Genomic DNA, 18,164 nt, shown 5'->3' on the forward strand with positions numbered 1-18,164 from the left:
AGTGGCCATAACAACATTCATTTCATTGGCATGTCCTACAAGAAGTATCCTAATGCTTAAGTGATATTGATGAATTACTCCTGTGATATTGATGGATTATCCCCACCTTTCATAGGGATAGTTTGAACCTTGTAGAAATGTTTGTCCTTTTAGACATATCTGGAGCCCAAAGAGCAACTAATCTGTAGAACAACAGAGTTTATTTAGTAACATCTGAAAGGAAAACATGTCAAGCTTTAGGAGAACAATATGAACAATCTATATTATACATACTTCGTAAAATGAAGTTGCAGTAGGGAAAGGGAAGGGGGAAGGGAATAAGCATTTGTATAGTGCCTACTATGTGCCAGGCACTGTGCTAAGTGCTTTACAAATATCTCATCTGATCCTCACAACAACCCTGTGAGGTAGGTGCTATTATTATCCCCTTTTTACAGTTGAGGAAACTAAGGCAAACAGAGGTCAGACAACTTGCCCAAGGTCGCACAGTGTAACACAGCTAGTGTCTTAAGAGTCTAAGGATGGATTTGAACTCAGGTCCTCCTGACTCCAGACCCAGAGCTCTATCCACTGTGCCACCTAACTGCCTCTATTGCTTTCCATTACACACACACACACATACATGCATGCACATGCACATGAACACATACATATATACACACACCAGGCTTATGTACATATAATATTTCTAGCACTGACTGTAAACTTCATACTTTAAGTAAAATATGTTAATATTTAAAGATCAAACTAAGAACAAGACCATGCCAAATTCTGGCATTTAGAATTTTAACACTCCTATTTACTAAAAATTCTTTATATATAAATATTTTCTAGTGGCAACTTTATACTGGGATGTGACTAGCAATGACACAGGATCAGAATTCTGCTAAGCAGTAGGTCTCAAGCAGATAATGAAATGGTTCAAGCCAAGCAAAGCCCCTTCAAGGCAGAAGAAAGTAGGTTTTAGCATCCAAAAGGTCAGAAAATCAGCCAATGCAGCATTAGTAGGGCTGGATTCTGTCTTCTGTAGCTGCTGCTGGGTGTGCCCTGAACTCAAAGGAGGTGAACATAACCCAGAAAAAGGCAATGGGCCTATAAGAAAACCCCACTCTTTACTAAAGTGGGATCAGAGATACTAGAAGTATCTTTGAAGTGGGTAGAGTTGATAGAATCTTCCTCCTCAAAGCAGGGCATTTAAGGCTACCAGGGAGTTAAGTGGATAGAGTTCTGGGCCCAGACTTAGAAAGACTTCAGTCTATGTAAACGTCTTGAGTAAATGTGCAGCCTTAGACATTTACATAGTAGTCACCTCGGAGGTGGTCTAGTCCAACACCTCTCCCCACCCTCACACATACACGCGTTATATCAGATGAGGGAACCAAGGCTCAGGGGGCTATAGTGACTTGCTTATGGTTACATAAGTATTAAGCATCGGAGGCAAGATCTGAACAAGAATTTTTTCATTGTCAATGAGTTTAGGTACATTCTCCAAAAGGCTCATGGTACTTATTTCTTTCTATGACTCTTTAATAAATTATACTAGCAAGATAAAAAAAATGGAAATTTCACCACCAGAGACACTGAGGAAAAATCAAGGCAGAAAAAGATAAACTAGTAGAGAAACTGTGGGAAAAACACTATAGTAGAATCAATACTTTCAACACAAACTTCTCATATTCTAACTTAAAATCTACAAACATTTAAATTGAATATATCATAACAAATTTGCAGTCTACAATGTCTTGGCGCTTTATTAAGTCACTTCAGTTATGTCCAAATTTTTGTGACCCCCTTTGGAGTTTTCTTGGCAAAGATTCTGGAGTGGTTTGTCATTTCCTTCTCCAGTTCATTTTACAGATGAGAAAACTGAGGCAAACAGGGTTAAGTGACTTGCCCAGGGTCACACAGCTAGTAAGTGTCTGAGGCCAGATTTGAACTCAGTTAAGATGAGTCTTCCTGGCTCCACGACCAGTGCTCTATCCATCACTCTACTCAGTCTTGGCACTATTGTATGATAGAAAGGTTAGCTGTGTCAACTAATCAATCAATGAGCCTTTATAAGCACCTACTGTATGCCAGATGCTGTACTAGTTACTGGAGATACAAGGACAAAAATGTAAGAGGTGCTGCCCTTGAGGAGCTGATGAAATTTGGACTTAATGCAATGATATTTGCAATAACACTTGAGTGACCGTAGCAAGTCCCTTCATTTCTCTGGGCCTCAGTTTCCTCATCTATATATTTTGATCATCTATGAGATCCCTCTCTGCTCAAACATCCTATGATTTTACTGTTATTCTTTTTAGTTGGTTCTTTTGTCGTCTTTGAGTCATGTTTGATTCTTTGTGACCCCGTTAGGAGTTTTATTGGCAGAAGGACTGGGGGGGAGGGTTGCCATTTCCTCCTCCAGTCCATTTCACAGATGAGAAAACTGAGGCAAACAAGGTTGAGTGACTTGCCCAGGGTCATACTGCTAGTAAGTATCTGAAGCATTGGAGGTTTTCTTGGCAGAAATACTGGGGTGGTTTGCTATTTCCTTCTCCAGCTTATTTTTCTGATGAGGAAATTGAGGCAAACAAGTTAAGTGACTTATCCAGGGTCACACAGCTAGTAAGTATCTCAGGCTGGATTTGAACTCAGGAAGATGAGTCTTCCTGACTCCAAACCCAGCACTCTATCCATGGAGCCACGTAGCTACACTTTACTGTTACTCTAGAACATGAAAATCATTCCCTTCCCTGCCTTCTGAACCTCTCCCTCACTTTTGTGTTGTTGTTGTGTTTGGTCAGAACTATGATTTCATCAAAAGCAACTTCCTTTACCAATCTAGATCAAGACATCTGCAACTTAAAGAGCGACTTCAGGGCATGAACAGTTAAGAGACTTGCCCAGGATCACACAGCTAGGATGTATCAGAAGGGCCTGCACTCAGGTCTTCCTAAATCCAAGGCCAAGTCTCTATCCATTAAGTCACACTGCCTCTCCTCACTTATACTGGCCAGTCAAATCTAAAGGAAAGTCCAAGGACGGGTGCTTAGGAAAGAGTGTGAAACATCAAGTTTTCCACTGAGGCATTCTCGAGTTTTCTAGATCATCTAGATATAGTCATTTCATTTCCAAGTCAGAGGCTGATTATCAGTGACCTCAGATCACTCTTAACTCTACCTCATTTCATCATTAAGGGGCTGCCTTTAGCCTTTCTTTGTATCTCTGGCACTTAGCACAGTACCTGGCATACAGGAGGTGCTTAATAGATGTTTGCTGACTGTTCTTCCGTGTCTCACTCTCTTACATTCTTACTTACTTATATTCTCTTACCTACTCACTCCCTTACTCCATGAGAATATTATGAGGTTGAGTAAGAAACCACTTCACACCAATTTGTTGTGTTTCTCCAGGAAATCAAAGAGTGTTAAAGCTAGATTATCTATTCTGATGACACTCCGCCTCAATTTATTGATGAGGAAACTGAGGTTCAGAGAGACTAATTAAACGACTGTCCAAAGTAACAGAGATAATAACTTTCTAGGTATCTAGGTCATATGGTGAATAAAATGCTGGACCTGGAGTTAGGAAGACCTGAGTTCAAATCTTCCCTTAGATTAGCAGCGTGACCCTGGGCAAGTAATTTAACCTGTGTGTGCCTCAGTTTCTTCATATGTAAAAGCAGGGATAATAACAATAAATGCCTCCCAGAGTTGTTGTGAGCATAAAATGAGGTAACATATACAAAGCACTTTGTAAACCTTAAGTCTATATAAATGCTAACTTTTATAATAATTAGTTTTAGTGTTCTTTCTACCACACCACCACTGCCTCCCTAGAAATATTAGCTTACAATTATATAGGTCTTTAGGAATACAGTGCCTTTTATATATGATATCTCATTTAATCTTTAAAATTGCCTAGTAAGATAGTTAACATAAGTATTACTATCTCCATTTTAGAGATGAGGAAATAAAGATCGAACGAATTTTAATGCCCTGCCCAAAGCCGTGTAATAAGTAAACTGTAGAATTGGAACTTGAACCCAAGCCCAGCAATATTGCCTCTCAGAAATGCTGTAAAATCCAAAGCACAGATGAAGTATATTACTTCAATGCATCTGTCTCAGCAGAAGTAATATATTTTCTCTTCTTATAGAGCCTAAGATCCTAGACTTAGAGCTGAAAATGACTTTGAGGGGTATCTAGTCCAAAGCCCTCATTTTATCAATGAGGAAACTGAGACCCAGAGAAGTTAGGTAATTTGCCCAAGACCACACAGTGAGTAAATGACAGAGCCAGAATTCAAACTCAGGTCTTTGAACTCTCAATCTAGCATTCTTTCCACCACATCCCTGCCTCAGGCCCAGTAGAATGTTCTTAGTATCAGAAGCAAATCAGTGAAAGAATGTTAGAGCTAGCAAGAACCTTAGAGACAGTCTAGTCCTGCCACACCCATTTTACAGATGAGAAATCTGAGATCCAGAGAGGAAAATGATCCCAATCAAATCAAGCTTTTTTTTTTTTTCTTAAAGATTCAGGGCTAAATTTTCAAGTGCTGATGTCTATTCTGTCAAAACAGCCTTCCATACACCCACCACATAAAGGTACGTTATTTGGCCACTAAAAACCATATGAGCATTTTTTTTTTGCTTAATTTTTTTTCTTGAGGGATTGACAGTGATTTTGTAAGGATAACTTCCTTAGCTCAGATCCATTTGAAAATCAGACACACTGATGATCCTTGTAACATCTTCACATAGTTTTCCACATCTCATCAGTAATGTCTTTGATAAAGTATTTGTAGCTTTTTTTCTGTACATAAGGTTTTATTTTTCAAGTATGGATTGTCTGGAACCCAGCTTCCAAATGTCACTTCCTTAATACCGTTTTTACTTGGATTTTCAGATTTAATAACAGAACTTTCTTTTTTTATCTTGAAGTCTGCCTACAGTTTCTGAAATATTCCAAAAGATCAGTCTTTAAGATTCTTTCACTTCTTTGTTTGCAGCATTTAAGATGTAATTTTCTTTCTGTGTAGTATTTAACTACATGGATGTTTTCCCAAATCGAAAAGTCCTTAGGATTTTTCTTCTTAATGGCATTTTCTTAATATTTTGGCCATAAGAATCACCTCTCCAGCACGAATATTCTTCCGACATCATATGGTACATCACAGGGTAATTAGAAAAGCTTCTTAGATCAGGTCACCATTTATCATCTTCCAAAGAAACGAAGACTAAATCTGGAGAAGAGCTCGTGTGACATGATCTAGAAACAGTTCAATTCAGTTGATTAGAGCTCTAGGTTCTATAGAAAATTTTCCTTTTCCCCTCCCCCATTTAAAGTGGAATTGTGTGACCTAGTGACAGAGACCATGAATCTCTGGCCAGTAAAGATAAGGCAGATTTTACTTTTTGTCTTTAGAAAATAAAAGTATGCTGAATGCAAGGCCAAAGGCAAGATGCACAATCTGAAATTTAACACATGTGTATATGTATATGTATATGCATATGTATATGTATATGTATTTGTATATACATGTATAATATGTATTGGTAAGGGCTGTGTATGTCAAGGAATTATGTAAAAAATGTAGGGGAAAAGAAAAAACAAAAGAATGTTTGTGTGCATAAACATTATGAGTAAGGGAGATTTTGAAGATGGAGAGCATTGAAGATCAGTTGCAGTATATAGAGAGAAGAAGAGTTAAGAAAAGCTAACCAAAAGAGCCAGGTTTTGTTTTTGAGGCCTCAAAAGAAAAAATAAATAAAAGCTCCTTTAAAAATGCCTTTGTGATATGGGTAGCAGGTAGGTCCACCTTGTCTTTTCCTATCCAAAATGACTATATGCCCATTCTATGTGGGACACATGTATATTCTACTTACATAAGACTTTTTGCACCGGCATCTCTGTAATACAAGTCTGAGGTCCATTCTAGCCTGAGATCATGCTCCACTGATCCTATCATCAATCTGAACCTCATTTGCCTCATCTATAGAGTGAGAAGGTCAGACTAGAGCAGAAATTCTTCACCTTTTTAGTGTCATGGACCCCTTTGGCAGTCTGGGGAAGCCTATGGGCCCCTTCTCAGAAAAACATTTTAAAATCAAATACATAGACTTATAAAAGAAACCAATGCTGCTGAAATACAGTTAACAAAATGTTGGGGAAAAAATAGGACCCCAGGCCTCAAGTTAAGAATTCCAGATAACTAGATGACTTCTACAATCCCTTCTAGCTTATTCTATTAAAAACAACTTCTCAGAAATTGTGCAAAGGTGTTTTTTTAAAATTTTGATACTTAAAGAAAAACAAATCAAGACCTGAATTACTTTTAATTTCTTTCTTTTCTCCTTTCTTTCACTTCCTTCCTTCCTTTCTTCTTTTCTTTCTTTCAGATTGTCTCCCCATCTCACCCAGACTAGAGATGCATTGACCACACACAGCACAATGCTTGCTCTGACCCCACTTGTGATAAAAAGGGTAACTTTGACCTGCTCCATTTGCAACTTGGGCAGGCTGACCCAGAGCACACTGCCTGCCCCTAGCACCTCTTGGGGCTTGCCATACTGGTGCCACACTCAGTGTGGACACCTGATCTGTTTTAGCCTTCCTGCAGGTCCAAATGCCTAAGCTCAAGTGATCCACCAACCTCAGCCTCCCCAGGAGAGAGGAATACAGGCAGATGCCACCACTATGAGACTCTATTTCCTTCCTAAGAAACTACAGAACAATCAACTTTCACAGATACTTCCTGAATATTTTAAACTAGTCGGGGAATGGATAGAAAGACACTGGTACTTGTCCTGGGGGACCAGAGTCCAAAGAGGATAAACAAATCATGTTCAGTTATTAGCAATCCCTAGGTATAGCTCATACAGGAACAGGGTGTATTGTTTTCCACCTTATCTCTGCTTCTTGTTAAACATGACATCCATTCTACTTTAGAAAAATCTTTACTCTCGATCTATCTGGACAGCCTCTGAAAGGCTTTTATTTATATACAAGGCCATCAGCCAGAAAGAAAGCATTCTCTAGTCATCATTTGTGGCTCTGACAGCCTAAGAACTCCTGGAGGACAGGAGATGGTATGATGTACCACTCCAACAGGAGATGATGAAGGTCATGGATGCTGGCAAACCTCCCTGGCACTTGTTTAAATGTGGCTGCTTCCGTGGTCATTTTTTTCTGTGTTTCTTTTTCATTTATGGCTTCAGACTCTGGATCATCAGCCTAACTTTAGCTAGCTAAGGTTTTCCTCGTGTTTTAAATAGGTCAAAATAGAGAGGACCATAGGTGGAGGATCTGCTAAAGGAGGACTAGCTAAATAAATTAAAGACTTGGTCACATATTTGGCAAAAGTTTAGGTTAGTGTTGTGAAGTAGCACCTTGGGGAGCTACATGCCTTCCTATACCCACCTAGGATCTAGTTTGATAAATAAGAACTAATTACAGCCTCTTTTCTTATGCAGTAAGCCAAGCCTGCCTCTGATCACTGCTAACAGGAAAGCCCCTTGAACTGACTTTTTGTAGAGAAAGAAGTATAAGATACCCACAAAAGAGACATGAGATGGAGGACATAATTGGATGCTCTCTGCTGGTTGAAATGGCAAGTGGCACAGGAATAATGATTTAAGTTACTCTTTATTAATCTAAAGAATAATGTGTGCACCCATTTGAATAAATATGCGATTATAAAACCATCCACTCACATACTTCCCCTGCTCCCCACTAAGTCTGAGGAAAATTATGAGATTCTTTTTCTTCTCCACATTATTTTTCCATTTTTCCATAGGCAAGTAGGATGCTTTGGTTGGCAAAGGCAGCAGGCTGGGTCAGAGCAATTGAAGAGGTGTGAATGACCGTGTTTGTTGAAGTCTGAAGGTTTAAAGAGGTGTTAACAGCAGTTAAGTGCTTTGCCCAGGCCTTCAGAGGGGAATGGAGCTGGGAGTGATGAGGAGAATTAACTGTCTTCCTTGGTAGATTGGTGAGTTGAACCCCATTAGTTCATCCCTATGCATACTCACCCTTCCACTCATTTAGGCATTAAAATATGTGCTAATGGAGGGAAGTAGATTATACAAATAAAAGCAAATATCTTTTTTAATGACAGTAAAATAATTTACTCTCTTCTGGTCTCATTCCTTCCTCTCTCTGCTTCAATGGCAAATGACAATCAATCAGCATTTATTAAGGGCATACTGTGTGCCAGGCAATGACACTTGGGAAGCTTGGTGTCTAATCTATATCTATATCTATATAACTATATCTGTATCTATAACTATATTTATATCTATCTCTATGTAGATCTCTATATAGATATAGTTATATGTATATCTGCCCCCTCTCCCCCCGCCAAAGTCTGTCCAGATGAGGAATACAATGGAGGGGCCAGAGAATGTTCCTGTTCTGGACATGTCCCTAAGCCCTAATATCTCTCTCCTAGTTAAGTCCTCTGTGGAAGTAGAGAATATCTGAGTAGCACACACTATATAATAGCCTTACATTCATCTGAAGTTGTGAAACTTATAGTGTTTTCTGTTGAGCAAACAAGTCCAAGTCCTTTCATCTGTCTAATTAGGGCCATATTTCTTAGACTATCACTCAATCTGGCGGTCTTTCTTGGGAAAGCATTTTATCTTTTGGCTTTCTCCAGCTGAGTCTATGTATATAGACTTCACATAAAAGAGATCAGCTCCTTTCTTTCCTCTGCCCTTCTTTTCTGGATATCTTATATCTTTCTGGCAGCTAGGTGTTGTAGTGGATAGAGCACTAGACCTGGAGTCAGGAAGATTCATCTTCTTGAGTTCAAATCTGGCCTCAGATATTTACTAGCTGTGTGACCTTGGGAAAGTCACTTAAGCCTCTTTGCCTCAGTGAGGCTGGAGAAGGAAACGACAAACCACTCCAGTATCTTTGCCGAGAAAACCCAAAATGGGGTCATAAAGAGTCAGACGTGACTGAAAAATGACTCAACAACAAAGCTCATAAAGTTCTACATTAGGGTCATGTGTAGATCATACTCACAGAGGACTTCATAGTTTACAAAGCTTTTTCCTCACAACAGCCCTGTGAGGTGGGTAATATAGCTATTATTCTCATTTTTAATGAAAAAAATTGGGGCTCAAATAAAAGAAACAATCTGCCCAATGTTACACAGTTAGTGGTAGAGCTAGAACTTGGGCCTACATCTTCTGACTTTAAATCCAGCATTGTTTCTTTTTACATTTGTGTGTATATGTATGCGTGTGTGTATGTATATGTACATACACACATTCATACGTATATAAATATATGTGTACATATATACATATATAGATGTGTACATATATGTTACATATAATTTAAGTTTGACCCACCTTCAGTATGGGAATGACCATATAAGCAGCTTAAGAACTTCAAGTAACACGGAAAGGTAAGTTTTTGGTTTTGTTTTTGCAGAATGGACTACATCCCGAAAACCACATACTAGTCTAATTTGGGGGAGTTTGATTTAAAAATGGAAAACACATATTTTAATGTATAGAATTTCTTCATAGATATTATAACTAAAATGATACATTATGTATGAATTAACATTAGCAGGCAGTGTGATCCCTCAGTCCTCAATACTCATGAGCTTTCAAGCTTCAATATAGTGTAGGAGAAACTATCCAAATAATTTGCCACCAATAAAAGCTCACTCTGTAGTCGGATTAACAGATGCTTTGCTCACTGGAACAAGATTTCACAACTAATCTCTCAAGCCTCCTTGCTTCTCAGACTCTGTCCGTACAATATGACCTGATTTTGACTTTGCTGATTTGACTCACCTTCCCAAAGTAATGGAAGTACTAATATCTACCTGAATTATGGTATGCCACCATAAGATATATGAGATTTTTTTGTAGAGTAAAAAACCAGATGTAGTTCAGATCATAAAAATTTTTAGAGTCAAAATTTGGCCTTGGAGGTCATCTAGTTCAACCTCCCACTCAAATGAGCAATCCTTTCCTCAAAGCCCTGACAGATAGTGATCCTCCCTCCCAGAGCATCATACTCCTCTGGTAGACAGACAATTCAATCTTCTGCTGAACTGAAATCTGCTTCTTTTTGCGACTTACCCTTCTGCCCTCTAAAGCAACACAGCTCTTTTTTGCTCTTCCCAACATGACAGATCTTCAAAAATGTGAAGATAAATGTCATTTCTCTCCTTAGGCTTAATCCTTGGGATAAATCTAGCCAATCCCTTATACTGGTCCTCACAAGACATAATTTTCAGAACCCTCACACCATTTTGATCATCCTCCTTGGGATGCATTTCATTTTGTCAAAATACTTTGAAGATGTCTTTGGAAAACAACCCCCCCAAAAGTTGCCATGTTAATTACTATAGCAACTGAAATTTCAAACCACTCATTTTTTCTTCAACTTGAGGCAAACAGAAAATAAAAGGAATATGTGATTGACATGCTGGTTTAAAACATGATTTTTTTAAAAAAGAAGTAACAGATATAGTACTTTTCAAAAGACCTGATTCAAGAGTATAATATTTTTATTTTTAAAGTAAGGTCTTAACATACCAATAAATCTCAGGATCATAGCCACAGATACCATCTCTACCAACGTACATACATGTGTATACAAACACACACCTAATTTCTCTTAGGCCATAACTTTATTCCAACAAATGGGTTTAGAGATATTAGTAGTATTTACAGGAGTTTACCTGGGTAGGCTAACAACATACAAAACAGTAGGATATGGGCATTCACTATAATTCCCTCTCCTCTTGCTTGTGCCCTGCCCCCCCCCCAGTTATTCACGATAATGTTTTTGTCTTTAAAAATTGTATATTGGTTTTATTTCGGATTCTAGATGAAGAACAGAGATTTCCAAACCACCAAAGAAAATGAAAGCCAGCATGCCTGAATATGAAATGTTTGCTGAAATGAATGTCCTAAATTTGGCTGTAGCCCTTCTAAGTTTGAGCTAGGATAGCACAATCAGAAATTTACATGTGTTTAGCACACTGCCTGGATATTTAGCAATCTATTACTAGATTCTGAGGAAAACATGGGACACCATGATTCCATGTAGTTGGAGCAATTTCATTAAAAAAATGTTAAATATTTGCAATTTTAGAAGTGATGAAGCAGAAGAGAGGGGGGAAGAAAGCTAATATTCTCAAAAAGGAAAAGATTCTGTCCCTAAACTGCATAGGGAATTTGGGGGTGGGTGGGTAATAGAAAACAGAGCATCCTATGGTTTCCTCAATATCTAGTATTAGAGAAACATTGAATGGAATCTTCCATAGCCTGTAATGGAGCATGAAAACATTCCTAATTCTGTTTATGGTCTCTAAGAATTCTCTGTGTAAAAATGAGTACGAGCTCTGCCTACAGTAAGTAACTAGCAGACAAGCAACATTTTCCCTTTGGGAAGTGACTCCATAACAATAACCAGTAGGGATGCTATTCTTATGGTACAGGTACCATGGGTGCCAGAGCAGCAAAAGGGGTGGCCAAGGTGGGGTGGGGGTGGGGGGTTAAAGGGGAGGGATATGTGTGATTTGCCATCTTTTTCATTTAGATCAAGGGCATGACAACAATCTGAAAGGGCCAGAGCCAACAAAAAGACTCACAAAATACAACATGATATGATTTGATTTCTCATTTCAGGTCAAGATGCTAATTAAGTCATATTTTAAAGCAACAAAATAAAAAGCCCTTCCCCTTTCCTACTCCACACCTCCAACCTTAGCAGTAATTCCAACATTTTTCTATATTGGCAAAACATAATCAGCAAATTTCAAATGTTTACAGCAATATCCAATGTAAATATATATCTTTTCAAGATTTACTTTCCTCACCAGGGGTCTAATTAGGTTGAAACCTCCCTTTTTTATGAGAAAGGGAATCAGACCCTGAGGAATTTTTACTAACCAGCTGGAATGTCAATGCCTCTCTTTTTAATCAGGTTCGCAAATGAAATGGCACTGGAAGTAATTTTAAAATTTGTGTAAGAAAAATGACTCACAAATGCATAACTAGTGACATACTGTACCACAGTATCAAACAACCAATATCTGACTTTATGACAGAAATCAAGGGTTATGAACTCACCCCTCCAAAGGTGAGGGCAACCTTATAGAATTAAAAAGAAACTTAATTTTCTAGTGTTTTTTTAAAGAAATATAAAATACTTGACTTACCTACTATATCAGGGAGCATGAAACTTTATTCAGCAAGTACAATAGATATTAATGATATAGTTTGGTTCGACATAATAGCTAGTTTGGGGATAGAGACAAAGGGAAAGAATAAGGAAGAAATAGGAAAATGGAGAAATAGAGGGGGAAAACAGACAGATGAGGAAGGAATATGGTAGGAGGGAGAAGGGGGAAGAGGAACAAAGAAGATAAAGGAAAGAAAAGGAGGGAAGGGAAAGGAAAGGGAAAGGGAAAGGGAAAGGAAAAGGGAGAGGAAATAGAAGGCATCAAAAGGAGAGAGGAGAGGGAAATAAGAGATAAAGTTAGAGACAGAAAGAGACTTAGCCAGTTTAGCAGTGACCACTAGTTGAGACAAGCAACTTTCATCAGACCTTGTATAATACTGAACTATGGGTATCAAAATAAGTTATCACAGCCCTTTAAAAATTGTTCAGCTGTTAGCTATTAGAATATGTTCAAGTGTTTAATCTTTTAACCTTATGGATCTACATTGTGAAGGGGATAGCCATAGAAACCTGTACTGGGGGGCCATAAATCCCTGTGCTAAAATGATTGTGGTCACAATAATTTGACCCAAGAGCTGAAGAAATTAAGCAGAGGCCTAGATCTGGCATACTGGCCAGAGATTCCTCACCCCTAATTGGCTGTTAAAGTCTATGGGCAGCATTTCTGGCATTATAATACTTCATGAAAAGCTTACCTCCTCAACCATCTGCTTGACTTTCTTCTGCTGGCAGTTGACCATGTCATCCAGGTGTCTAATGCGTTCTCGCAGGCTAGCTGCTGCCTCCTCCAGCTGCTGATACCTGACATCAGGAGAATATAAAACAACTAAATTACTTTTGGAGGCAACATAATCAACACATATAGTCAAACTGTTAAAGAAATATAGCCTAGTAGCAAGATGCAAAATCTGGCATCCTTTGCAGATATATTCATTAGCAATACCTATTCAGATACTTCCTTAAGTACTCACTAATAAGTTGGATTGTTAAAAAGAACCATAACCTTGCCAACCTCTATTTTGTTGAAAGGAGGACAAAGTTGAAAGAGAAAAGTTAGGTTTGTATGGCAGTATACAGTTACAAAGTTCTTTATAGCCACTATTTTATCTGATCCTCACAATAATCCTTCAAGATAGCAGGACAGTCATTATGATCACCATTTTTGTAGGAAAAGAAACAGACACTCAAAGAGATTAAGTGATTTGCCCCAGATTACATGGCTAGAAAGTGATGGAAGTGTGTCTTAAACCTGAGTCTTTTGACTCCAACTTCAGTATTCTTTCAGCTATAAAAGTTAAAGACCTCGTCTGCGATTGGCTTGGTCTAAAGGAAAGAGAGTCATGTTGGAAAGTAATAAGTATTTTTGTCTTCTAATCACTAACATTACTATAGCACTTTGTATCTTTCCTTTTCCCCATTTCATTTTAACTTCCATCATATTTTTTCAAGGAGATGCATTTGCCCAAATTAGATTGTAAACATCTTGAGGGGAAGAACAGTGTTTTTTTTCTTTGTAGCATACTCAATGTCTATTAGAGTCAGCATTTAATAAGTGGTTTGTTGAATTCACTGTATTTGATTCCAAACAATGTTTTGTGGAATCCTGGGGTTTAATGAGGTATCTTTATATGATCTGTAAAGGACAGTATGGCTGTTTCAAGCTTTAACTGTCCATCACCTACAGGTTATGTCCTAGAATGAGTGATACTGGGCTGGGGGTGGGGGTATTAAAATACTTGGCCTTGAGAAAAAGAAGAATCTTATCACTTCAAAAAGCCTTTAGTTGTAAAAGAAAAAATACAAAGCAGCATTATTCTCTTGAAATATTTGCTTGACTTAGAATTTTCCATGAATTAGCAACATTTCTGTTGCTTATGAATGCCACTCTCCTCTTTTCAATGTAAAACAAAGAGTATGCAAAACAAATAGAGATAATTTTACTTTGTACAAAGAAAGTTTTGGTTTAACAATTTCTGTAAACAAGTGGGAACAAGGTAGGAGAGAGTCAAATTTTTGAAATCTGGAAACTGGAATTTGTCTCAATGGTGATTCTTCATCAAAATGATACATTCTGTTGATCAATGAGCAATTCAGCCCCTTACACAAGTCAACTGATGGAAAACATTTCACAGACTGAACTTTCCCTAGAGAGGGCTAGGGACTGGATTTGTAATTTCATTGACCTAGGGAATTCCCAGACAAGGAACTCTCTCCACCAATGTAGGTCGGCATCTTCTCTTCAACATAGAATGGTTGTCTAGAACATTGAGAGGTTAATTGCCTTGCTCAGTATGTCAGAGGCAGAATTTGAATCCATGTCTTCCTGACTCTTAGGCCAGTATCTATCCACTAAGCCATGGTTTGGACATGTCCCAACATACAAGCTACCAAAACTCCATACAAATGAGATAAATGATGTGAAGATGAGAGTCCTATCTAGGCAAGCGTTGCTCATAGAGACAGCATTTCAATGACAAATGCCAGACCACTGAAGTCATTCATTTTAAGACAAGAGATGTTATAGCTTACTTTTTCTTGTCAAAGTCTGTGTTGACAACTTCTCCCGACATTTCGGTCTCATGCTGAAGCAGCTGTAGCTGAAGTTGCTGGCGTTCCTAAACAAAGAGAAACATTTCTAAATTAACTCATCAAAAAAAAGCCCTCCAAAGCAATTATATGTATATTAAATAGTTTAACCAGCCTCTAAACAAAGCCCAAGTAACTGGAATAGGGTTCAGTTTTGTTTGTTTGCACATTCTGCACTCAAATTTTAGGAGAAATAAACAAATTAGAAATAAGGAGGTTGATATTATCTATTTTTTAAAGTTACAGTATGTGTCAGAGAGGCCAGGGTGTATCATAAGGACAGTACAACTTTGGCCTAGACTCCTATATATCCTACTATTCTTCATCTATAGTCTTATAGGATTATAAATTTAGAACTGGTAGGAACCTCAGAGCCTTTTCTTCTAGTCCTACCACAACATTTTACAGGTGAGGAAATTGAGGTTTAAATAAGGTTAAATAACTTGCTCAAGGTAACAAGCTAGTAAGTGTCAGAAGTGGGATTTAAACCTAGATTTTTCTGGCTCCATGCACAACACACTATCCACTATGTCATTCTCCTTCTCTACATAGATATGTTCATAATGAGTACCCATGGGCACTACAGTATCCTCAACTCCCTTCTGAATCATCAAAGAGAGTGCAAATTTGGGTCTGAATAGTTATAAATTAAGTATTCCTATCTTCTGGTTCTTTGAAATTTAGTAATCCTGCTATGGTACACATGCTAGATTTTAGTTCACCACAAGAGCTAATTAACCAAAATAGCAAATTCCACAGCTATTCTGGAAAACCAGAGTTTATGTAGTCTATGCAAAAAATTGGTCTCACTAAAATCAATAAATAGGCCATTTGAACTTGACAACTAGGATAGAGCCACTAAACTCTTTCCATAAGTACTTCACAACCCTAAATTTCAGATGAGAGGGAATTGTTTGGCTTTTTGAATAGATTGTCAACATTAGGAGGCCATACTGTTATCAGGAAAATGGCCTATAACCCCTTCTCTCCTAGAAGGGGGAATTGCCCAAGTTATAATGGGATGGGACTTCTAAAAAGATAATAAATCCTAAGACTTTGTTAAAAGAAATATATACTGTCTCCATCTAGAAAACCTAATCAGTCATATGCTGTGCTGGTCAGAGTACAGCTAGCATACCTATTCAGTTCTGGACATCTCATTTTAAAAGAAACAATGACAAACTCTAGAAAAACATTGACAATGACAAACTCAAGAAGAAAATGAAAAGGCTGGTGAGTAATCTGCAAACTCTGCCATTTAATCGCAGCAACTCACATGTATATGTGTACTTTTACACACGCACATACTATATAAATAATATATAACATTTCTTCAGTTGTTTTTCAGGCATGTCCAACTCTTTGTGGCACCATTTGAGGTTTGCTTGGCAGAGATATTGAAGTCATTTGCCACTTCCTTCTCCAGCTCATTTTACAGATGAGGAAACTAAGGCAGTTGTATATAGCACTATTATCTCATTTGTTCTCTACACAAACTCTGTGAAGTATGTAATACAAATACTATTATCTTTCCGTTGTAGATGGGGAAATAGAGACTCGATGTCTCACAACTAGTGCACGGCCAGCCTAGGTCTTCTGACTCCAAATTTGTCATTCCTTCCACTAAACCTCAGAGGATCATAAGAAAGACCTGGGGACTTTGAGCCTGCAGAAGAGAAGACTTATGATAAGAGTGATTCAAGTAACTGAATGATGGTCAAGTGGAAAAGGTGTATGATTTCCTATTTAAAAGGAAAGAACTTAAAACAATGAGACATTACTGTAATGCAGATTATAGTTAACATAAACATTTCCTAATAATGAAATCAGCTGTCCAGCAATGCTTTGGACTGCCTCCTGAGGTAATAAACTCCCTGTCACTGGAAGTAGGCAAGTAGAGATTGAGTAACCATCTATTAGAAATCTTGTAATGCAGTGGTGTCAAACTCAAATAGAAATGGTTACTACTAAACTATACATAAGGATCCCTGCAGGTTGCATTTTAAATTAGAAAACCACATATTAATAATACCTAAGTTTTATTATGTTTTTATTTATTTTGTTAAATATTTCCCAATTACAGTTTAATCTGGTTGAGGCCACACAAGGGAGTATCATGGGCACATGTGTTCCATGGGCCATTGTGTTTGACACGTCTGCCAATGTAAAGGGTAGTTAGAGGTCTTTAAAAAAATACTCCCCTTTCCAATACACTTCTTTACAATGTAAAGGTTATTTAAAGGTGTTTTTTAATACTCTAGTAAAAGACCTAAATTTAAGTGTCAAACTGCATTGATGCAAATATTGTTTGATATTTGAATTCAGACATTTTAATGAAGAGCTTTATCCTTGTAAGAGAAAGGAAAGGGTAAAGTTTTCTTATTTCTCTTCTCCCCACAAAAATTCTACTCCCACACATCGCAATGAGTGACACAGTGAGACTGAGAGACAACAGTGAACCTGCCCTCAAAGTTCATTGGTATCTCCAACATGTTAAAAGAACCACAGGAAGTCCTTCAGTTTATTTGGAACAGATCCTTGTATTTACTTTGTATACATCTTGTATACATTTATATGTGTACCCACTCATTGGACACAAATGTTGCTTTAGTTTTTGGTCTTCATATCCGCAAGGCCTATCACAGGGTTTGGTACATTGTAGACATTAAATATTTATTAATTGGTTGGTTGGTTGGCTGAGCCTCTAAAGAAGATTTATGGAAAGACACAGAAAATAATTATATAGGAAAAGGATCTATAAAGACAGTAGCCACAAAGATGAGATCACACGTCTATGAAAATACTCATTAATAAACTACAGGAGGAAGAAAAAAAGGTAGTGAAACAGGACCACGGGATCTAACTTTGAGTTTAATTTGGATCAAGATAATATTTTCAATATTGTGAGTGAGGAGAATGATAAATTAAGCCTTATAATTGACAAGCCATTCATAAAGTAGAAATTTGCCCTTGAGCAAAGTCCAAAAATAGAAGAAGCAAGGTCAGGAGATGGGAAGTAAGGATACAAACAGTACCACAATTCATTCTTCCTGGCAGGCTGTTCCCATACCTGATAAGGGTTTGGCAGCATTTCTGCTCTCAAAGATTTATAAGTGGGGGTGCAGGGTGGGAGTAGGGTTGGGAGAAGGGTTGTAATTTGACATGCCAAATTTTAGCTTAGCTAAGGAGACATTTCTCCAGCCCTAAATGGAAATGATAATTTAGAGGAGAGGAGAACTATTCTAAAGCTATCAAGAGAAAGTCATGAGGACTTGAGGAACATTTGTATGCTTATGTGCAAGTTTACAGGAAATTCAGACTAAGAAGTAGCCAAGTCACAAATGGCTGATGCAGTGAAAGAAACTCTAGACTGGG

At 37.8% G+C, this 18,164-nt stretch overlaps 1 protein-coding gene across 1 annotated transcript in view; it reads right to left on the bottom strand.

The window, feature by feature from the left end:
• LOC118828854 (myocardial zonula adherens protein) overlaps positions 1 to 18,164 on the bottom strand; it is a 103,717-nt gene that overhangs the window by 21,392 nt on the left and 64,161 nt on the right. Inside the window, exons 9-10 of the mRNA XM_036735739.1 lie at positions 14,733 to 14,818; positions 12,899 to 13,004 (exon numbers count right to left, since the gene is read on the bottom strand). Coding sequence (XP_036591634.1) covers positions 12,899 to 13,004; positions 14,733 to 14,818 — 192 coding nt within the window. The remainder of the gene's footprint in view (positions 1 to 12,898; positions 13,005 to 14,732; positions 14,819 to 18,164) is intronic.

Source organism: Trichosurus vulpecula, chromosome 8 (genome assembly GCF_011100635.1).
Source record: "Trichosurus vulpecula isolate mTriVul1 chromosome 8, mTriVul1.pri, whole genome shotgun sequence".
Classification (NCBI taxonomy): Eukaryota; Metazoa; Chordata; class Mammalia; order Diprotodontia; family Phalangeridae; genus Trichosurus; species Trichosurus vulpecula.